Source organism: Lepus europaeus, chromosome 17 (genome assembly GCF_033115175.1).
Source record: "Lepus europaeus isolate LE1 chromosome 17, mLepTim1.pri, whole genome shotgun sequence".
In the NCBI taxonomy this organism is placed as follows: domain Eukaryota; kingdom Metazoa; phylum Chordata; class Mammalia; order Lagomorpha; family Leporidae; genus Lepus; species Lepus europaeus.
This window is the reverse complement of record NC_084843.1, coordinates 83,441,247-83,465,020: the sequence shown is the minus strand read 5'-3', so window position 1 is coordinate 83,465,020 and position 23,774 is coordinate 83,441,247. Positions and strand designations below refer to the sequence as shown.

General features: G+C 42.1%; 1 protein-coding gene across 2 annotated transcripts in view; it reads left to right on the top strand.

Annotated features, from left to right (window-relative positions):
* Positions 1 to 248: 248 nt before the first annotated feature.
* Positions 249 to 23,774, top strand: part of LOC133776019 (zinc finger protein 345-like) — a 35,439-nt gene continuing 11,913 nt past the window's right edge. The window contains exons 1-3 of one of the 2 annotated variants that reach the window (XM_062214671.1): positions 249 to 431; positions 6,281 to 6,348; positions 9,548 to 9,603. In XM_062214671.1, the coding sequence (XP_062070655.1) occupies positions 9,589 to 9,603 (15 nt within the window). In that variant the 5' untranslated portion in view covers positions 249 to 431; positions 6,281 to 6,348; positions 9,548 to 9,588. The remainder of the gene's footprint in view (positions 432 to 6,280; positions 6,349 to 9,547; positions 9,604 to 23,774) is intronic. The other variant, XM_062214670.1, reaches the window with a different exon arrangement.

The window sequence follows — 23,774 nt, the reverse complement described above, 5'->3', positions numbered from 1 at the left end:
TTTAGTAAATTAGATGATCCCAGCAGGATCCTGGACGCCTGAGGAATGAGCCCAGACGGTGACACGGTCAGAGGGTGGACAGCGCCCCCTGCTGTCAGAGCAGCTGTACTCAGAAGGAGAAGGCCGCTTCAGTCCGGAGCCCAAGCCTCTCCTCTGCTCACCAACAAAAAGAGGCTCCACCTCCCTGCTCCGGGGCTCCTGGTTGGCTGCAGAGCTCTGACGGTCTGCGCGCTCCGTGGCCGAGCGAACTGTCCCATCCGGTGTGTCAGGGCAGCGCTGCAGGGCCACGCGGGAACGTCCTCTGGTGTCCCCGTACCTGGCTGCCCGGTCTGCTGCCGAGACAGGCGGAGGAGCCTCGCGGCGGCTGCTCGCGCCCCCTTCACCACAGCGTTCCTCAGCAGAGCTCGCGGCACAGCGCCAGCCGGGAAACCGTGAGTGTGTGCCACTGACTCCGCTTACCCGCGGGGGGACCTGGGGTGACAGCCAGGACCCCACGAGGGGGCGGGACACAAGCCTTAGAGCCGTTTTAGTTCACCGCCTTAGGACCTTGTGGGTTCCTTGTTTACGGGGCTGAGAGCCGAGTCCAGCCCTCGCGGGACTTCCCAGCCTCGTACGTTGTTTCTGAACCAGCTCAGCCATCGCCCGCCAAGTTCGAACAGCGCCCGCCCGCAAAAAGCCTGCGCGAACCCGCTCGGCCGGCCTGCCCCCCCCCCCCCCCATGACCCTCGCTGCCCTGACTGTGTGGGCCCCGCCCGCCAGAGAACTCGCTCTCTGCCGCCTGCTCGCCCTGTGCGCACGCAGGTAGTGAGCTCCTCTCGGCTTGCTTTCCTAAACCGGTCCTCGCTGTGAGCTTGTGCTCGTCTCCCCTTTGTCTTGCATTTGTCCATGTCGTGCATCCCAGGCTTCCAGTGTGTGCCAGCACGCAGTGACTTCAGCGCAGCCAGGGGACACTCCCTGGGAAGCCCCGCACCTGCAGCCCCAGGTCTCCCCTGTTTGTGTGGTGAGGGGAATCCGGACTGCGTGTCTGCCATTCATGTGGGGAGCAGCTGTGGCCTGCGGGGTCCTGTCTCTTTTTTCTCCCTGGGGATGACCAGATTCTTTTGAGTTTTCTAAATATATGAGAAGTGGAGTCAGTACACTGCCTGGTTCTCTCAGGTTCTGAGTGCTTTTTCTATCACTAATAGCAGGATATTAGACACTAGCCGGGCACCATAAATGTTAGGCAAAGAGGTGCAGAATAGAGAGGAGGCAGTGTACAAATTTACAGCCAGGCCGAATTTATTCAGGGAACATACATTTGTAGAGGTGGGTGACCAACTGCAGGCATACACATGTTGGAACACGTGGCAGAAGGCCCTGACCCCCAGGGGCTGGGCCTTTTTGTATTTTAGGAGGGCTAAGGATGGGGTTGGGGTAGGGGACAGCAGGCTGAGCTGGAGGGGGAGGGGAATTCCTGGGACTGGTCTTTCAAGTGTTGGTCTTTCAGGTGGCCATGGGGATGGGGTATGAAGGCAATAGGATGTGAGACCCAACTGAGATTCAAGGGCAAGGAATAAATTCCACTGTTTATCTGTCTTTGGGCAATGAGCAAGAATGGCTGAGGTTTATGTCTTTGTTCATCAAAATAGGCCATAAAAATGATCTTTTGATGCAAGGCTTTGGTCCAAGGTTGAGGAGCAGTGGCTAATGATGTCCTGTTGGCAGAGTCTTGAGGTGACACAGGAACCATATGGGCAAATAAAGGGAGTGTAGGAGAGGCCAATCCAAAGTGGCTTTCATAGTAGACTCCCTGGAGATAATCCATTACTATATTAATCACATGAGCTCATTTATCCAGTTCATCTCATATAAAGTCCCCCCTTATAATTATTTATTTTTTAAAGATTTATTTATTTATTTGAAAGAATTGCAGAGACAGGAGAGACAGAGATCTTCCATCTATTGATTCACTCTCCAAATGGCCACAATAACCTGGGCTGGGCCAGGCCAAAGCTAGGAGCCAGGAGCTTCATCTGGGTTTCCCAAAGGGTGCAGAGGCCCCAGGACTTGGGCCATCTTCCACTGCTTTCCCAGGCGCAGGGAAAGTTGGATCAGAAGAGGCAGGGAGTTGGAACAGAAGAGGTATAGCCAGGACTCATCCAGCATGCTGGCAGATGGTGGCTTAACCTGCTGTGCCACAGTGCTGGCTGAAGAGTTAGAGATCTTATGTTTGTTCACTCCCCAGATGGCTGCAAGGGCCAGGACTGAGACAGGCTGAAGCCAGTAGCAAAATGCTTCATCTGGGTCTCCCATATTGGTGGCAGGGTCCCAAACACTTGGGCCATTGGCGAGGTTCTGGATTTGAAGTAGATCAGCCAGAACAGAAAGCGGCACCCATGTGGGATGACAGTGTTGCAAGTGTGGTTTTACTTGCTGTGCCACAACACTGGCCATCTCATCCCACCTCTAAATATCTCACAATTGGAATTAACATTCCCCCATGAATTTCAGAGGGAAGAAATAATTTCTAATCCATACCACTAAGCCTGGCAATAAATCTATAAATGTCCAGAGATCTCCTCACATCATCAAATGCCACAACAAATACTTACAACATCATCTGTTTTCTCTAGTGATAAATTTCATTTAGCTTCTGTGTTTTAATTGTCATTTTTCCATGGAATAATCAAAATTTTAATGTTAGTTTTATTTTTGTAAATATTTTCCATCAGAGGAAAGCAGAGAATATCTACCTGACAATCCACTATGAAAATTTTTTATGCTGGGGTGGTTGTTTGATGGAGCAGTTGAAATGTTTGAGCTGCTTATATCCCATATCACTGAGTGCCCGAGTCTGAACCCAGCTCTGTTTCTCATTCCGGCTTCCTGCCAGTACACACCCTGGAGGCAGTCCCTGCAACCTTCATGGAAAGCCAGAATGAGTTGCAAGTTTCTGGCTTCAGCCTTGCCCAGCCCTGAGGGTTGCAGAATTTGGGGAGTGAATGGTGGAAGGTCTTTGAAGATCTCTCTCAGGCTCTCAGTGTGATTCTTTCAAATAAATTAATTTTAAGAGAATTTTTTAAAAAACTGAAAGCTGGAAACTTAATCCTGATTTCCAAATGGCTCAATCCATTGCCTCCTGGATGGTGTGTTCCCAGAGTATGCACTAGCAGGAAGCTAGAAATAAATCAGGAGTTCCACCTTGCGGCGCCGGCACACCGGGTTCTAGTCCCGGTCGGGGCACCGATCCTGTCCCGGTTGCCCCTCTTCCAGGCCAGCTCTCTGCTGTGGCCAGGGAGTGCAGTGGAGGATGGCCCAAGTTCTTGGGCCCTGCACCCCATGGGAGACCAGGATAAGCACCTCGCTCCTGCCATCGGAACAGTGCGGTGCGCCGACCGCAGCGCGCTACCGCGGCGGCCATTGGAGGGTGAACCAACGGCGAAAGGAAGACCTTTCTCTCTGTCTCTCTCTCACTGTCCACTCTGCCTGTCAAAAAAAAAAAACAAAAACAAAACAAAAAAAAAAACAAAAAAAAAAAAAAAAAGAAATCAGGAGTAGAACTGGCACTCAAACCTGGGCACTCTGAGATATGAGTGTCCTAAGCAACATCTTAACCACTAGGCCAAATGCCCCACCACCTGCTTTATTTTAGAGGAGCTAAAATGTTAAAAATTGGCAGTGGAGATAATAACCCTTAACTGAAAAACAGTGAATTGCGTGGTGAATTAATAACTCACTCATGGTGTTATATTTGTAACTCCATTATTTAAGAATGTTATATGATATCTGACAAATTTTTAAAGCATGTATTAGATTACTTCAGATTTTTATGTAATTTTTTAAAGATGTATTTATTTATTTAAAAGAGTTACAGAGAGGAGAGGCAGAGAGAGAGAGAGAGAGAGAGAGGTCTTCCATCTGCTGGTTCACTCTCCAATTGGCCACAACGACTAGAGCTGCGCTGATCCGAAGCCAGGAGCCAGGAGCTTCTTCCTTGTCTCCCATGTGGGTGTAGGGGCCCAAGGACTTGGGCCATCTTCTACTGCTTTCCCAGGCTTTAGCAGAGAGCTGGATCAGAAGTGGAGCAGCCAGGTCTCTAACCAGCACCCATATGGGATGCTGGCGCTGCAGGCCAGGGTGTTAACCCGCTGTGACACAGCAGTGGTCCCTTATGTAATATTTTATTGTAATACTGCATACTTACACATTCTTATGAAATGGATCTTCTCTTCTGTAGACTCTTGCATATTTTACAGAGATATGGATATAAGTGATAGAGAAAGTGATAGGAGCATAGAAAGTATACATCAGAATGATTCAGGACAAGGGATTTTGAGGTAAGGTGATATTAATTTTATCTATATATCTTTTTAATAATATGTTTAATAAATAATACCAAGACAGACATACCTAGACAACATATACGTACATAACTAATACTAAATATTTTTAGTAGTGATGATTGACCTCAGCTCTTTTTGTCAAGATTTATTTATTTTTTGAAAGGTAGAGTTACAGAGAGGGAGATACAGATTTTCTGTCCACTGGTTCACTTCCTAAATATGTCCTATGGCCAGGCCTGGAACATTCCTATGCCAGGAGCCAGGAGCTTCTAGAGCTCCCACTTCAGTGGCACAGGCCCATACATATGGGTCATCTTCCATTGCTTTCTAAGGTGCATCTGCAGTGAGCCGGATCCAAAGAGGGGTAGCTGGGACATGAACTGGTGCCCACATTGATACCAGTATCTCAGGCAGTGGCTTAACGGCCTTCACCACAATGCCAGCCCTATGACCTCACTTCTTAATCTTTGTCTGATTCTGAATTAGTCAATCCCACTTTCAGATTATCAACTCCCTTTATTTTCACAACAGGAGCTATTCATTCTTTTGCATTCAGTAAAAGGTAAATATCTGAACACCTGTGACTGAAGCTGCTCCAAATTGTGATGTCCAATCAACACATGAAGGGTATAGCTGAGACACAGAGAAAATGAGTGAATAAGGAGTGAATAAAGAGTAGCAAGGAGTATGATCTTCCGTCTTTTCCTCTTGTCAGGACTCCCCATGGAATCCATAATTCCAATCTTAGTATGAGTGGCTTCTGCTGGTAGAGGTGTTGACCACAAGTATGGGAAAAACCATTTCAGGGAAAAGACATAAGGACAAACTATTCCATGGTATATGCTAGCTCATGGATCCCTGCAAGATGATTTTTTACTTCAAGGAGTATGAAAATGCAAGTGACATTCAGGGTATAATTGCTTTTTGGGGCTGAGATGGTGGTATTTAAGCTTAGAAGTTTGAGAATAAATTTCTTTAATTTGCAAAATAAAGTCAGTGCAGGGTAACTGGCAGGATCAGAGGAGACAGGAATTTGAAACAGAGGAAATCATCTTAAGTATAGAGGAAACTAGGTATAGGTTGTTAGCTAAGAGTTAACACATCACACTCCCATTCAAGTTCATATCAATCTTGACCACAGGAGTCATGCCCATTGCCCTTTGGAGAGGAGCAGCAACAATAGTAGGAGCTCCATGAAATCCCTGTGTTTGCCTCCTTGCCTAAGTGGTGGTAGCAACCTGCTAGTGTGGGGAAAAGTTGAAGTCCAGTTCTCAGACCCATAAGGGGGGATTTGCTACATAGATGAACACATGGATTTCAAGAGTTCCTATGCAAGTAGCTATGAGGCATTGAAACTGTTGTATTTGTACAGTGAATTTGTGGCTCATTCAGCAAAAGACCACTATTTTATTCCAATATATGCAGTAGAACAGTTTTCCCAACTGTAGAATATGATCCATGAAAGGATGACAAGTTGTTTTAGTATATGAAAGCAAGCATCTTATTAAATGAGTTGCCATAGGAATACCAGTTTCTTGTTTAAACATCTTTAAGTAAAATAGTTATTATAATTTTCCCCATGCTATAAAGAAGCATCAGTCATAAATAGATGTCTGTTCAATAAATACAATAGAATTATCAAAACTGAAAATGAAATAATGAATTATCATACACTCTGCTAATATTAGATTTTCTCTATTCCCCACACATTCTTTTAAATGTTTGTCAAGCCAGGAATTAGTCATCAGAATTGCATGTGGTGGCCATTTAGAGTACAATTCTGAAGTATCAAATCTGGTTCCCAGGAAGAAGTGCTGATTAATGGAGTGATACAGAGACTTAGGAGAAATGTAGTCTCTTCCTTCCATGACATCACCAGCTCAGAACCATTGGAAGAGCTTTTTCAGGTTCCTTTTCAGCATGAGTTATTTTGCCCATTCCTATTCTCCACTTCCCAGAAATTGCAGGTCCTGCAACTCTCCTGGTTCTGATTCCCAGACTCTGAATGGATTCTGCATTCCTGAAGGTTGGTGCCTGAGGGGACAATGGTGCCTATAAATCACAAGATGCTCAGGGGAGTGGGACATAGATAAAAAAAAAAAAGATTTATTTATCCAAAAGCCTGAGTACAGAGACAATTATTGATCCTACTGTAGCAATTATTGATCCTACTCCCCAGAGAGACCAAGATTTGAGTGATACTATACTATATTCTCTATAACCTACCAAATATGGATACTGGAAAGTTTTTACAAACCAAGAAAAACTAGCACTGGTGCTCTGGTATAGGAGGTTAAATCTCTGCCTGTGGTGCCAGCATCCCATGTGGTGCCAGTTCAAGTCCTTGATGCTCCATTTCCAATTCAGCTTTGTGATAATGGTCTAGGAAGTCATCAGAGGATGGCCCAAGTGCTTGAGCCCCTGCACCCACATGGGTGACCTGAAAGAAGCTCCTGGGCTCCTGGGTTTGGATTGACCCAGCTCAAGCTATTGTGGCCATTTGGGGAGTGAACCAGTGGATGTAAGACCTCTGTCTCTCCCTTTCTCTGTAACTGCCTCTCCAATAAATAAATGAAAAGTCTTAAAAAAAAAAAAAGAAAGAAAAGCAATATTTGAGTGGATTAAGAAGAGTAGTAAACAAATATTGCTTATTGGAAGGGCCTGAAGGTGCGGCCTACAGTGGAGGTATAACTTGTCATATCTGAATGTCTACATTGCTCCCTACCAGCTTCCCTTACTTTATTCTACCCCCATCATCTCCAAAACTGGGGCTCTGTGAAACTTAGTCTGTCATCACAGTTGGTATATAGAGATATGATGATGCTCCCCCTACCCTGAGAGTTCTTCCTGGCATCACAGCAAGAGTTACCAGGATCTTTCTGCCTGATAAGAAAGATGAAATAAGCCGGCGCCGTGGCTCACTAGGCTAATCCTCCGCCTTGCGGCGCTGGCACACCGGGTTCTAGTCCCGGTCGGGGCACCGATCCTGTTCCGGTTGCCCCTCTTCCAGGCCAGCTCTCTGCTGTGGCCAGGGAGTGCAGTGGAGGATGGCCCAAGTGCTTGGGCCCTGCACCCCATGGGAGACCAGGAGAAGCACCTGGCTCCTGCCATCGGATCGGCACGCTGCGCCGGCCGCAGCGCGCCTACCGCGGCGGCCATTGGAGGGTGAACCAACAGCAAAAGGAAGACCTTTCTCTCTGTCTCTCTCTCTCACTGTCCACTCTCCCTGTCAAAAATAAAAAATAAAAAATAAAAAAGAAAGATGAAATAAGGTAGATTTTAGGAGGTAAGTGAGTTGACCGGTGTTACATGATTTGTGCATGTCAGACACAATGGGTTTTTGAGTATTGTTCTCTGTTTTGCCCAGTTAGTTGAAAACTCATGTGTAGGGTTTTTTTTGTTTTGTTTTGTTTTTTGTTTTGTTTTTTTTTTTTTTTTTGACAGGCAGAGTGGATAGTGAGAGAGAGACAGAGAGAAAGGTCTTCCTTTTGCCGTTGGCTCACCCTCCAATGGCCGCTGTGGCCGGCGCATCATGCTGATCCGAAGCCAGGAGCCAGGTGCTTCTCCTGGTCTCCCATGGGGTGCAGGGCCCAAGCACTTGGGCCATCCTCCACTGCCTTCCCGGGCCATAGCAGAGAGCTGGCCTGGAAGAGGGGCAACCGGGATAGAATCTGGCGCCCGACCAGGACTAGAACCCGGTGTGCCGGCGCCGCAAGGTGGAGGATTAGCCTGTTAAGCTATGGTGCCGGCTAATTTTTATCTATTTTAAAACAACTGTCAATTTAGAACAAATATTATTTTAAGAAGACTTTGACTTGACCTTGGCTATCCTCTTTTCCCTGATATGAATTGTGTGAGCCCAAAACGTTTGTAACAAGTTTTTCTCAATGTCTGTTTTTAATTAATGATCAATATAAATGCTACAGAAATTTGGGATTAGCCTTTTTTCACATATTTAAAATGAGAATCAATCACAGTTTTTAAAAATTGATTTTGAAAAGTACAATGAAACACTATACAATGACAAAATAGATGTAAAAAAATTGAAACATAATTTTATGATTTCCAGATAGTATTTTTGTGTGACAGTGACCCTGTTGACATTCATCTGGTTGGCATATATGATGCTTGTGAATGCTGATGCTGTGTGTGATTATGAAGATCTGGTCATGGTATTGTGCATGCAATTCAGTTTTTTTCTCCCTTAATAAGCAGTGCACATCAGCATTTGATCTGTAGCAAGAAAATAAAAAACTTGCAGGGATAAAAGATTACCACTTTATTTATAATGCTGGTTCAGCATTTTAAGATGGGTTCAGCTAGGGACATACTGTGTAGATATTGCCTATGATCACAAATGGGTGTAGTCATCTCAAGTCTGTCTTGAAACTGATGCCTTGTGGGTGGCTTCCCTCATGTGTCTGGTGATTGGCACTGGTCTTTGGCTAGGCCCTGTGCTCCTGCAGGTAAGTCCTAGACTTCTTCACAAAATAATTGTGTCCAATAAGGCCCAAACCGGTACGCAAATACTTTTTAGCATTTTGGGTCACATTTCCTGTTGTGCTAAAATGAATGAAATGGCAAAGTCAACAGTCATTGTGGGGAAGAAATATATAAAAGGTAGCTGGGTTATTTAGAGCAATTACCTGGAAAGCATTCTAACATAAATATATTTGTCTGCTTTTCCTGTAACATTGTGGCAAAAAATTAGGTTGGAAGAGTCATATTTTCTATGGGATTTTAGATGTATAAAAGCTAGAGGGGTTCTAGTAGAAACACTGATGGAATCCTATATGGAACATCTGTATTAATAGGAAATAGCTAATTCACACAGCGTTTTCTATGGTATAAATTTTAGTTACACCATACTGTTTCTTCTTTTGTTATTCTGAATTTTATTTGTATAATAATCCTTAAAATGGTAACATTTCTTTATAGCAGTATGTTTACAAATTCAATAGTAAATATTTTAATTAACCAAATGATAAATTGTTTAATCTCTATCAATTAATAGAATTGTGAGTGCTCTCTCAGGAAGATCTTTCCAGACCTTTGCATGTGTAAAGCTCTAGTCCTGCACAGGGATGCTGATTATTTTTGTTTCTCTAGCTAATATGCCTGTTATTCTCTATTCATTTCTATTGTGATATTGCTTAGAGCAGTGGAATCTGGGAGCAAATCTGAATAGTTGTCTCAGAAAGCCCTCCTTTTACTTTCTCTTCCAGGTATAATTTGAGAGTTTTACTTGTTCCCAAGAACAAAGACAATGAATACATCTCTAGTAAGTTATTTATTTATTCCTCCGCTTGTTTTACAATGTATTTTAGAAGATTTGTGTATATTGTTAATTAAAATGGAAGAGTAAAAATAATCATAGTTCAACATTACAGAATATATATTAACAAAATTTTCATGGTTATAAAACATTAGACTCTTCTAAGCTGATTGCTAGTTGGTCTCTGATTTTTCTGCTGCCATAACTAAAAAAAACATTTTATGGGCCTGGCACTGTGGCATAGCAGGTAAAAGTTGCCACCTGCAGTGCCGGCATCCTATATGGGCACCGGTTCAAGACCTGGCTGCTCCACTTCCCATACAGCTCTCTGCTAAGGGCCTGGGAAAACAGTAGAAGATGGCTCAAGTCCTCAGGCCCCTGCATCCACATTGGAGACCCGGAAGAAGCTCCTGGCTCCTGGCTTTGGGTTGCCACAGCTCTGGCCATTGCGGCCATTTGGGTAGTGAACCAGTGGATGGAAGACTTCTCCCTGTCTCTGCCCCTGCCTCTCTGTAACTCTTCCTTTCAAATAAATAAATGAATCTTTAAAAAATAGTTTTGTTATTTGATTCAAATTCAAACCTAGAATATGCTAAATTCTTATAGGATATAAAATTTGACACAGGTTTTTTGGGTCATAAAGATGATGTAGCAAACAATGATTTAATAATGAACCTGGAATAAACACTTAGCATTCTGCAGTGGTGAGAGCTATCCAGTATTAGAACACAAATCAATTAATAAAGAGTTTTTTTTTTTTTAATTGCTGTAGTAGTGTGGTCCTCAATAGCTTCAGGGAGGCAGGACTGGATTCATAGATTGTACCATGAGTGTATGAAAGATGGAATCCACTGCAGATTGTTTTTCTTCTGTTTAAGATTCTAGGTCTCCCAACATGGATGACAGGGGCGCAAATACTTGGGCCATCTTCTGCTGCTTTCCCAGGGAGCTGTATCAAAAGTGGAGCATCCAGGACTCAAGCTGGTGCCCATGCAGTATACCTGATCTCAGATGGTGGCATAATGCACATTGCTACAATGGTGGCCTCCAAAATTTCTTGAACAACTCTCCATACATTTCTCTCAGCCAGTCTGTAGATGTGGATTGTACTACAGACTTTCTAAAATTATATCTTAGGCAGATAACTCCATTCTTCTTTGACTTCCAGCTACCTAAAGTAATATTAATTCAATTCTTCATTTACCAGTAACATAAATTACTGTTAAAGCCATAGACTCGGGACCGGTGCTGTGGTACAGCTGGTTAATGTCCTGGCCTGAAGCGCCAGCATCCCATATTGATGTCGGTTTGAGACCCAGCTGCTCCACTTCTGATCCAGCTCTCTGCTAAAGCCTGGGAAAGCAGTGGAGGATGGCCCAAGTCCTTTGGCCTCTGCATCCACATGGGAGACCTGGAAGAAGCTCCTGGCTCCTAGCTTTGGATCAGCGCAGTTCTGGCCGTTGTGGCCAATTGGGGAGTAAACTAGCAGATGGAAGACCTCTCTCTCTGCCTCTCTTCTCTTTGTATAACACTGACTTTCAAATAAATAAATAAATCTTAAAAAAAAAAGCCATACACTATTCTCTTTCTTTGCCTTACTTGAGTCTTTTGCCATTTATAATTTAAACATACAGAGACAAAAAGAAGAGAAGTAGACTGAATCCTAAAAGGTACACAGCTGTTATCCACTGATTCACTCTGTAAGTACTTACAGCAGCCATGGTCAAAGCCAAGAGCCAAGAATGTAGTCCTGGCCTCACACATGGGTGACACAATTCCAGTGACTTGAGTCATCACTGCTGCTTCCCAGAATCTGTGGACCTTACACCTTGTACTGTTTTTATTCCTATACAGTGTGGTGTTTTGCTTCTAATAATCTTGTCTCCTTTGAGAATTTAAAAGAATAAAAAGCTCCAAAGGCCTTTATTTTTATCTACAGACATGATTATTATTTTCAGTGATCCTGATTCTTGCCTCTACATGCAAGTAATAATAATCTTGCATCATTTTCTTCCAGCTTGAGAATTTCCTTTAGCATTCTATAATGTAGGCGTGCTGGTGATTAATTTTTATTTATTTTAAAGAAAACCTTTTTTTCCACTTTATATTTTAATGCTTATTTATTTTTATTTATTTGAAAGGCAAAGGACAGGAAGATCTATCCATTGGTCCACTCTTTTTTATTTTGAAGATTTATTTTATTTGAAAAAGACAAAATTATAGAGAGAGGTAAGAGACAAAGAGAGACAGGTTTTCTGTCTACTTGTTTGCTCCCCAAATGGCTGCAACGGCCGGAGCTGAGCTGATGAGTACAGGGGCCCAAGGGCTTTAGCTGTCCTTTGCTGCTTTCCGGACTCATTAGCAAGGAGCTGAGTTGAAAGTGGTGCAGCTAGGACTTGAATTGATGCCCACATGGGTTGCTGGGGCTGCAGGCCATGACTTTAACCCTTTGCACCACAGCACTGACTCCCACTGGTTCACTCTCTAAATGCCCATAACAACTACAGCAGGGCCAGGTCAAAATCAGAAGTCCAGAACTCAATACTGGTTTTCCATTTGGGGGGCAGGCACTTGAGTACTTTAGCCGTCATCTCCTGTCTTCCAGGGTGTCAGTTACCATGAAACTAAATCGAAAGCAGAGGCAGGCTCTCATATGGGATGTGAACATTCCAATTAGCAACTTAGCTCACTGCTTTGTTCACCTCATATATTTTAAATCTTCCACTTGATAGAGAGTCAGGGATAAAAGGATATGTTCTCTCAGTCTATTGAAGATGTTTTTCTATTGTTTCTGAGATGTCGTTCATGTGTGGTTGTAACTCGTTATGACATAGGCTTTTTTTTTGTTGTTGTTATTTTAAGGTCTTTTCTTTTTTGATTTAATATATTTTGAGGCAATTCAAACTGGCTTCTCTGGTTCAATTCAGCTTCTTTTCCATGCCTACAGACAGAGACTGCTTCAGTTTCTCTGCCTTCTCCTTGTCCTTGATGACCAAGGTATCAATGCATCTGCTGCGGTGAACTTTAAACTTCACATTGTCCTTATTTTTCTTGATCATGACAGACTTAGCAGCCTTCCATCTGCCTTTGAGAAGAGATTTAAGGTCTTTTCTTTATATTTGGATTTCTTCTGTTTGTGATTTGCCTAAAGTAGTTTTCTATCTACTGCTTAGGGAGTCATTTTCCAATAGATTGAAAGACCAATCTATTGTCATTCACAAAATTTAGAAACCATTAGTCACTCCTAAACATGCATTTTGTGTTTTATTTAGTATGTTTTCTTTCTGAAGCTCCAGTTGCATATTTGAGGGTACTTGAAAAAGATTGCTAAAAGTTTAAATAAAGAACAAGCTTTTAGTATAAATTTTTTTGTAATCCATGTATACTAGTACTTTAGAAGAAATCCCTTTAAAATTCTTACTGTAAAGACACTATGTATAAAGTTAAGGAAAGTGTGAAAAGACTATTCATGGATTTAAGATTTTTTTTTTACCAAAGTGAACTTGTCTTTGAATTACATTTTCTGCAATAATTTTGAAATATTCATGTATGTTAGATTGCTTTCTAAGTTGTTCCATGGATTTCTGAAGGTGTGCACATTTGTTTTCTTCCTTTTAAGAATTTAAAACATATCAGTTGACCTATTTTCTATTTTAGTTTGTTTTCATTTTACTATTAAAATGTCAGACAATTGGTGGATAAGAAATATAACCATTTTTAAAAAGATGTATTTTATTTATTTGAAAGGCAGAGTGAAAGAAACAGAGATCTTCCATCGACTGGTTCACTCCCCCAAGTAGTCATGATGGCCAGGGTTAGGCCATGCTGAAGGCTGGAGTCAGGAATTATTTGGGTCTCCCACATTGGTGGCAGGAACTCAAGTACTTGGGTCATCAACCATTGCCTTCCAAGGTACACTAATAAGGGCTCACAGCAGCTCTCTGATATGAGATGTTGGCTTCAGAAACAGTGGTATAACCTGCTGTGTCAAAACACTAGCCCTAAGAAAACATTTCTTTCTTTCTTTCTTTTTAAGTTTATTTCTTTGAGAGGCAAAGTTACAGACAGACAGAGAGGTCTTCCATCTGCTGATTTACTCTCCACCTGTCCGCAACGGCTGGAATGGGGCCAATCCAAAGCCAGGAGCCAGGAGCTTCTTCTGGGTCTCCCATGTGGGTGCAGGGGCCCAAGCACTTGGGTCATCTTCCAGTGCTTTCCCAAGCCATTAACAGGGAGCAGGATGAGAAGTGGAGTAGCCAGGACACCAGGCACCCATATGGGATGCTGTCACCACAAGCAGAGGCTTTACCTACTACACCACAGTGCCAGCACCCAAATTTATTTCTTAAAATCTGGAGGCTAACTAGTCTAAAGTCAAGGTTCCCATCTGGAAAGGGCTGTTGAGCCACGGCGCCAGCTATAAACTTCTTTTTATGAGTGTATTTAATAACTTTCCAGAATGCTTAAAATATGTTTAACTTTTTCATGTGTGTGAAATTTAAGCTGTGGGGGAGGAACGTGTCTTGTAGTCTGTAAAAGTTAAACTAAGGTACTTATTGGAGCAGACAGCAATATGTGAATCAGGTGGCAATGGACTGCATGCAGTTAGGGCTCCTCTGAGGAGGCATGAGGGGAATTCCATTAATAAGGTGAATTGGGTGGGACACAAGGCAAAGGAAATATTGGATTGATTAAAGTAACACAATGGTTTTATTTAGCTTCTTCCAATGGAACATCTGACATTACAGGTTGGTGGCTTGATTGGATGAAACGGTAAATTGAGCTGGGTTTTGGTTTGCTTACACATAAATGCAGGTTAAAGCTCTTTGAGATAAAACTGCAAGAGGATAGAAGATAAATAGTTTAATCAAACAACCATTAAACTAGAGCATGATATGTATCATGAGCAATATATTAAAAGCTCATAAAAGCAGAAGGAGCTCTTATGTTTTGCTGTGGCAAAGTAGCTAGAGCCTATGACACATATATCAGTAAGATAAACCATAGCTAGTTAGATGGTTGTAGGATTTGGCACAGTTTTTATCTTTTCACAGAGAATAATTAATTTATGTGAACTCAAACTGCCTCAACCTCTTTTTTTTAAAATGGGACTAACAGGGGCCGGTGCTATGGTGTAATATGGATGCCAATTTGAGTTCCAGCTGCTCCATTTCTGTTCCAGCTCCCTGTTAATGGTCTGGGAATGCAGTGGAAGATAGCCCAAGTTCTTGGGTCCCTGCACTATGTAGGAAACCTAGAAAAAGATCCTGGCTTTGGATTGGCCAAGCTATAGCTGTTGTGGCCATCTGGGGAATGAACCAGTGGATGTAAGACCTTTCTCTCTGTAACTCTGCCTTTCAAATAAATAAAGCTTTAAAAAAAATGGGATAAATACAAAGATAATAAAATAAATGGAACTAACACACAGCTGCATACCCTGGAAGACATAAAATTAGCCTCAACATATTGGGAATTTAAAAATAGTGAAATTATTTAATAAAATTAAGATCCTCATGAATGTTTCAAATTTACACATATGCCCAAAGAAATTTTTATATTATTTATTCATTTATTTGTGTATTTATTTGAGAGGTAGGGAGACAGACATTTCCCATATGCTGGTTCACCCTTCAAATGCCTTAAACAACCAGGAGATGATGTCAGCTCATCTGGATCTCCCATGTAGGTGACAGGGACTCAAGTAGAGCTACATCCTGCTGTCTCCTAGAATGTGCACTAATAGGAAGCTGACATTAGAGCAGATCTAGGACTCAAAATCTGGCATTGTGGAATGGGATATTAGCATCTGGACTGGCATCTGAACAGCTAAACTCTATAATCATTCTTTTTCCTCAAAGACAGATTTTTACAGAAACAAATTTTTCTGTTTTCTTGCTAGAGGAACAGCTACCGCCACAGACTTGTGGTGATATCTACCTATTAGGATGTTCTGCTATAACTGGTGCTTTCTTTATGAAAAGATTCATTTATTTATTTTGAAAGAGTTAACAGAGAGGGGGAGAGACAGAAGCAGATAGAATTCATGCAATGGTTGACTCCCTAACTGGCTGCAAGACCAGTTCTGGGCCAGATCAAAGCCAGAAGTGAGGAGCTTCATCCAGGTCTCCCACATGGGTATCAGGGCCCCAAACACTGGAGGCATCTTGTGATGCTTTTCCCAGGCCATTGGTAGGGAATGTGGTTGAAAGTGGAGCAGCCGCCCGTGGCGCCAGCACCCCAGGTACTAGTCCCGGTTGGGGTGCAAGATTCTGTCCCAGTTGCTCCTCTTCCAGTCCAGCTCTTTGCTGTGGCCCGGGAGTGCAGTGTAGGATGGCCCAGGTTCTTGGGCCCTGCACCTACATGGGAGACCAGGAGAAAGCACCTGGCTCCTGGCTTCGGATCAGTGCAGCACGCCCGGCCACTTGGGGGGTGAACCAAAGGAAAAAGGAAGACCTTTCTCTCTGTCTCTCTCTCACTGTCTCAACTCTCTAACTCTTTCAAAAAAAAAAAAAAAAGAAAGAAAGAAAGAAAGAAAGAGGAGCAGCCAGTACAGAAACCTGTGCCCATATGGGATACTGGCATCACACCATTGTGATCACACTGTTGGTTTTACCTGCTTCACCACCATGCCAACCCCTAAGTGGTGCTTTTTATTGATATCTCAGGATATAGGGGCAGTGAGCTAGGTTGCTAGATTATAGATAGGCAACCAGTGAGTGCAGCTTTTGCAATGCTTCCACATTTAAGATGTGTATCACATCTCCTACTTTTCAGCCTGGTAGAATGACACTTAGAGGAACATTGCCAGACTTTGTGGCTGGTGGAAAAAATACAGCACTGAGACAAGTAGAGGTCTTCTCATAAGCACCACAAGTAATTTTTACTTTTTTTTGGGGGGGGGGGCAGAATTCTTTGTCCTTGTCTGAGTTTTTTCAGATCGTGAGGTGGTATGTGATCCTCCCACAAGAAACAATACAGAAGATAAGTAGGCAGCAGCCTCCATAAACTAGAATTCATCTTCCTCGATCATATTATAACTTCTTCCATATTCAGCTTTAGAGTCCCTTGTATTTGTGGCTTTGTACTTAAATGCAGAATCTTTGAATCATTCCAGCAACAGGTATTATGTCCAGATATGGCTACTCATGTGCATGGGTCAAACAAGATCAAAACACTCAAAGTAGGCATTCCTTTTTATATCATACCTCTTTGAAAACATGAGGGAGAAGGGAGAATGAGGCATTCTGATCATCTTGTAGACAAATGTTAGGAGTGGCAACTACAATTTAGATGTGACATACCCTTTGCTGAGTCCTTGATTTTATGTCCTGGTAACCCCTGAATCTGTTTCTTTACACAGAGCCACTGTCTGCCTTTTAAAGTACTCTCTCTCTCTCTCTCTCCCCCCTTTTTGTCATCCACATTGCCCTCATTGGAAAAACATCTTCAGTGCATATCCCCCTTGGGCCAAATGCCCTGTTGGCATGCTGCCTGCCTGTAATAAGATGAACTCTACAGCTGGAATCTTCAGCACTTTTTAGGACATTATGGCTGTTTCTGAGAGTAGAATGCTAAAAAGTGAACTTACACATATATAGTTAGAAATCCAGCCATGTGTCAGGTTTTTGAGATGCGATGTTTTGTCCAGTTATGTTGTTTGTTACTTAAAACATCAGTTGTACCTCATACTTCAAATTTGGGTAATTTTAAGCAGTTGTAGACAATTATTTGGAGCAAACAATCTACTTACAGGTTTCAACAATAGTTGTCGTTGTCATAGCTTTTTTTTATTATTATTACTATGGACTTGATTATGATTTCTCTTAATTCTCTAATGATTTTTTTTTTTTGGTAAGAACCACAGACATCAAACTTTTCAACCTTAAATGATAATGCCAAAATGAGAAGAATTGGAGGATTTTTCATTCCTATTTGCCCTTAAATTTCTAGTTTCTTCCTCTTCCCTTTCTCTCTTGTTTATGTGAGTAGTGTTTTTTTTTGTGAGTTCAACATTTTCTTCTGTTCTTACCAAGTATAGTGAAAGTAACTGCCATACATTGCTCTTATTTTGTTTTTTAGCTTCAATTTGTAGAGCTTCATGCCCATGAAGTAAACATAATTTGGCTTACCTTCACATTACATATTTAATGATTGTCATGAAATACATGCAAAATACCATAAAAAATATCATGAAAAATGTACATTACAAAATGCATAAATTTCACACATTTTATAACAAAATAAGCTTACCTTTTAATTCCACTTTTCTTGAACTTTTTGAAGTATCCTCATAAGTGATACTTATTATGTATACAGTCTTGGATGACACAGTTGGCCATCCCTATATTCCCTGTATTGTGGGTGGCACTTTTTTCCCCAGAAACATTTTATTTAAAGTATGCAAACCTCATGCATTTCATAAATACAACTTTAGAAACATAGTGATAGTGATTTTTTTTTTTTAAGAATTATATTGGGGCCAGCGCTGTGGCTCACTTAGTTAATCCTCCGCGTGAAGCACCAGCATCCCATATTGGCACTGGATTCTAGTCTCAGTTGCTCCTTTTCCAGTCCAGCTCTCTGCTATGGCCTGAGAGGGCAGAGGAGAATGGCCCAAGTGCTTGGGCCCCTGCACCCACGTGGGATACCAGGAAGGAGCACCTGGCTCCTGGCTTCGGATCGGCACAGCTCTGGCCATGGAATGGCATGGGGAGTGAACCAACGGAGGGAATACCTTTCTCTCTGTCTCTCTCTCTCACTATCTATAACTCTACCTGTCAAATAAATGAAAAAACAAAAAGATAAAGAATTATTTGATTTATTTGAAACACAGAGTTACAGAGAGAGGTAGAGCCAGAAGAGATAGAGCAGTCCTCCATTCTACTGGTTCACTCCCCAAATAACAGCAATGGCCAGAGCTGAGCCAATCTGAAGCCAGGAGCCAAGAGCCTCCTCTGGGTCTCCCATGCAGGTGCAGGAGTCCAAGGAGTTGGCCCATCTTCTACTGCTTTCTCAGGCCATAGCAGAATGCTGAATTGGAAGAAGAGCAGCCAGGACTCAAACCCACGCCCATATGGGATGCCAGCATTGCAGGCTGGGGCCTTAACCTGCTGTGCCACAGCACTGGCTCCAGTGATAGTGATTCTTCCCACCATATGCACCCTCCCACCCCTACTCCCACCTCTTTTCCTCTTCCCTTTCCTATTCCCATTCTTATTTTTTTTTAAAGATTTCTTTATTTATTTGAAAGTCAGAGTTACACAGAGAGAGGAGAGGCAGAGGCGGGGGGGGGGGGTAGGTAGGTCTTCCATCTGGTGGTTCACTCTCCAATTGGCCTCAATGGCCGGAACTGTGCCAATCCGAAGCCAGGAACCAGGAGCCTCTTCCAGGTCTCCCACGTGGGTATAGGGGCCCAAGGACTTGGGCCATCTTCTGCTTTCCCAGGCCATAGCAGAGAGCTGGATTGGAAGTGGAGCAACCAGGTCTCGAATCAGTGTCCATGTGGGATGTCGGCACTTCGGGCCAGGGCGTTAACTCGTTGCGCCACAGCGCCGACCCCTCCCATTCTTATTTTTTACTAAGATCTATTTTCAATTAACTTTATATAGAGAAGAGTAAATCTATACTATGTAAAGAGTTCAACAAATAGTATGAAAAAGAAACCTGACCTTTAACAGTTTTTCGATTTCTCTTTTGTTTTCTTCTATGATCCACTGTTCAGGAGCATGTTGTTCAGTCTCCATGTGTTTGCATATGTTCTAGAGATTCTTGAGTTGTTGATTTCCAGCTTCATTCCATTGTGGTTAGAGAGGATGCCTGGTATAATTTTTTAAAAATATTTATTTATTTATTTGAAAGTCAGAGTTACAGAGAGAGAGAGAAGAGGCAATGAGAGAGAGAGAGAGAGGGAGAGAGAGAAAGAGAGAGAGAAAGAGGTCTTCCATATGTTCACTCCCCAATTGGCTGCAATGGCTGGAGTTGCACCAATCTGAAGCCAGGAGCCAAGTGCTTCTTCTGGGTCTCCCACATAAGGGTAGGGCTCAAGGACTCGGGCCATCTTCTACTGATTTTCTCAGGCCATAGCAGAGAGCTGGATTGGAAGTGGAGCAGCGGGGATGCAAACTCGCACCCATATGGGATGCCAGCACTGCTGGAGGAGGCTTTGCCTGCTATGCCACAGTGCCAACCCCATGATATGATTTTGATATTTTTGAATTTTCTAAGACTTGTTTTATAGCCTGGCCTGTGGTCTATCCTAGAGAATGTCCCATGCACTGGTGAGAAGAATGTGTATTCTGCAACTGTAGGATGAAAAGTTCTATAGCTATCTGTTAGGTCGATTTGGTCTGTAGTGTTAATTTGTTTCCTTACTTATTTCCTGTCTGATTGATTTGTCCATTACTGAAAGTAGGATATTGAAGTGTCCCATTACAATTATATGGGAGTCTATGTCTCCCTTTAGATCCACTAACATTTTTTTAAACAGCTAGATTTAAATTCAAAGGTATAATCTTTTAATTATGTGCAGACATATTTATTATAATTATATCTTCCTGTTGAATTGATCCATTATTCATTATATAGTGCCCTTCTTTGTCTATTTTAACAGTTTTGTGTTAAAGACTATTTTGTCTAATATTAGGATGGCAACACCAGCTCTTTTTTGGTTTCTGTTAGTATGGAATATCTTTTGCCATCCTTTTGCTTTTAGTCTGCATGTATCTTTCTTAGTGAGATATGATTCTTGTAGGAAGCAAATAGATTTTTTTTTCCCATTCAGCTAGTCTGTATCATTTAGTTGGAGAATTGAGGCCATTTACATACAAGTAACAACTTGGTCCTGCCATTTCCCCATAAGTATTCCTATTATTTACCATAGATTTCCTTTATACTTTTACTAGATTTTCTGCATTTACCTTCTTTCATGGTGATCACCATGTTTCTGTGTTTCTGTGTCTAGCACATCCTTAAGTATGTTTTGTAGGGCTGGATGGGTGGTAACAAATTCTTTCAATTACTGTTTGTTATGGAAGGTATTTTTTTCATCTTCATTCATAATTGAGAGCTTGCAGGGTACAGTATTCTGGATTGACAGTTTTTTTCTCTTAAGACTTGGAATATATCCTGCCATCTCTCCTAGCCTTTAGGGTTTCTGATGAGAAGTCCATTGTGAGTCTATTTGGAGATCCTCTGAAAGTAATCTGGCCTTTCTCTTATGCACATTTTAGAATCTTTTCCTTATGTTTTACTGTGGAGAATTTGACTGCAATGTGTTGTGGTGAAGATATTTTCTAGTCATGTCTATTAGGAGTTCTATGTGCTTCCTGTACTTGAGCATCCCTTTCTTTTTACAAATTAGACAAGTTTGCTATAATTATTTCACTAAAAAAGCCTTCTAATCAATTCTCTCTGCAGCTTCAGGAACTCCTAAGACCTGTATGTTGGGTCATTTGATAGTATCCCATATATCTCCGACAGTGTTTTTCAGTTTTCTAAATTCTTTTTTTTTTTTTTTGAATCTGGATAATATTTCCAGAGATTTGTGTTCTAACTCAAATATTCTTTCTTCTGTCTCATTGATGCTGTTGTTAAGGCTTTCCACCACATTTTTATTTGTTCTATTGAATTCTTTATTTGCAATATTTCATTTTAATTTCTCTTAAAATCTCAATTTCATGAGAAATATTTTCTTTCATGGAATTGTTTAGTTCAGGGATTTTCTTGATTACTTCTTAGTAATCCTATGATCAGTTTTTTTGAATTCTATTTCTGGCATGTCTTCACTCTCTTCATTTTCATATTCTAGTATTGAAGTGTTATTGTTTTCCTTTGGGGGCATCATGTTGTCTTTTTTATTCTTGTTTCTTGAATTGCTGCATTTATTTTTAGGCATTTGTGGAGATACTTGTTGGTTTATTTTTTCCCCTGTGATGGCTTTTATATTTATTTATTTTTTTTAAATTTATTTATTTATTTAAAAGTCAGAGTTACATATAGAGAGGAGAGGCAGAGAGAGAGAGAGAGAAGGAGAGGCAGTGAGAGAGAAGTCTTCCATCTGCTGGTTCACTCTCTAACTGGCTGCAGTGGCCAGAGCCATGCTGATTTGAAGCCAGGAGCCAGGAGCCTCCTCAGTGTCCCCCATATGGGTGCAGGAGGCGAAAGACTTGTGCCATCTTTTACTGCTTTCCCAGGTCATAGCAGAGAGCTGTATTGGAAGTGGAGCAGCCGGGACTCAAAAATGGTGCCCATATGGGATGCCGGCACTGCAGGTGGCAGCTTTACCTGCTACACCACAGTGCTGGCCCAGCTTTTATATTTAGACTATGCCTCTAAGGATTAGTGGAGTGTTTACTCTTTCAGTGAATACCTTGAGGCATGTGGTGGTTCTGGCCAGGGAGTTCTGTTTAGTGCTCCAAGTCCAAGGTGACTCCTATATAGGGTGTGATAAATCTCTCTCTTTTTTATCAGCTGGTAGGTTTGTTTAGCTCCATTAGCATAGTTTCATGCTCTCTTCCTCTCCTCTAAGAAGACCAATGCCTGGGCATTAGTCCCAGTGGGTACAATGTTCATCCATGTGCCACAAGAACCACAAAAGGGATGCATACAGTCCTTAATGTGAACATAGATCCTGCAGCAATGACCCTCACCAGGCATTCAGGGAGCCCTGATCTTGTGGAGCCATTCACTACCCAAAGACCCAGCCACACAGCCACAATGTTTTCATAGTCCCTGCATGCCAGACTCAGGCATCTCTTCTTGCTGGGCACATGGACATGAGTTGGCGCAGCTGTTAATGTGTGTCCAAAATGGTGCCCACCTGTTCTCGGCTAGTCGCAGGGCACAGGTGCCAAGTGGTTGGGAAAGAGAAATGTGCCCCCTTTTTTCTCCTCTAGGTTTGCAGGTATACTGTCCCCCACAGGGCTCCAAGCCACACTCATGCCAAGCTCTTCCCACAGCTTATCGCCAGTGGCTTTGGCTGCTCCAGTTTGGTCTCACCTCACTTTCCAAAGGTGCCGCTGAAGCTCTCAGCTACTAGGGTCCTGAGTTGTATGCATCTACATCCTCCACATAGGTCCACAGTGTCCCTCTCATTTGTGTGGAGTTTCCTCTGCCATTTTCTCTTCCCTGTGATTGCATTCTCTCCACTTTTTTTTTTTTTTAAACTATGTTCCCCTAGATTAGAGCAGTAAGATCCTTCTGTATTCTGCCATCTTGGCTCCTCTCTGATAGTGGTTCTTTTTTTTTATTTTTTTTGTTGTTGTTTGTTTCATTTACCAGTTAAATCAGGAGATTCTTCTTTCTGACTCATACAGGGTAGTATGCTTTTGTTCCTTTCTGATTTCTTAAGATCCCAGATGGTATAGCATTTCTTTCTTTTTATAGTGTTTAATTTATATATTTGAGAAATAGAGAGAAAACTCCTATCTTCTGGTTTATTCTCCAAATAGCCTGTAGTGATTGAGGTTGAGCTGATTTGAAGACTAGAGACAGAAACTTGATCCAGATCTACAATGTGGGTGTGGCAGGAACCCAGTCAATTGACATATCATCCTGGCTTTCCACATTCTGTACCAGGAGTGGAGTAAGGGTACAGTCTGCCAAAGAAAGTAGAATCAGGACCCAAAGTTGGAAGTCAAACCCAGGCATTCATTCTGATGCAGGGCATAGCATCCTAACTGCTATACTAAATGCCCACTCTTACATGACAAAATTTATTGTGTAACCCTAGTGCAAATAACTTTCAGATGATTCTTTGCATCTTGTAGGTATAAATTGTGTGAAACCATAATAATTTATTTCTATTAATTGACTAATAGCTCTCACACAGTGCTAAATAATCTGGTTGATAGAGTATGTACATTTTCTAATGTTTCCCTAGATCTATGATGTTGGGCTTAGATCAGGTTGAGGAAGAAAGCCCTGAAATCTTTTTTACTGAGGGACTGTTTTACAAAAGAAACTTTTTTTTTTTTTGAAAAATATTTCTCCATGGGGCCAATGCTGTGGCATAGCAGATAAAGCCATTGCTTGCATTGCCAGCATCCCATATGGGCACTGGTTTGAGTCTTGATTGCTTCACTTTTTTTTTTTTTAAATCAGGCAGAGTTAGACAGTGAGAGAGAGACACAGAGAGAGAGTTATAGACAGTGAGAGAGAGACAGAGAGAAAGGTCTTCC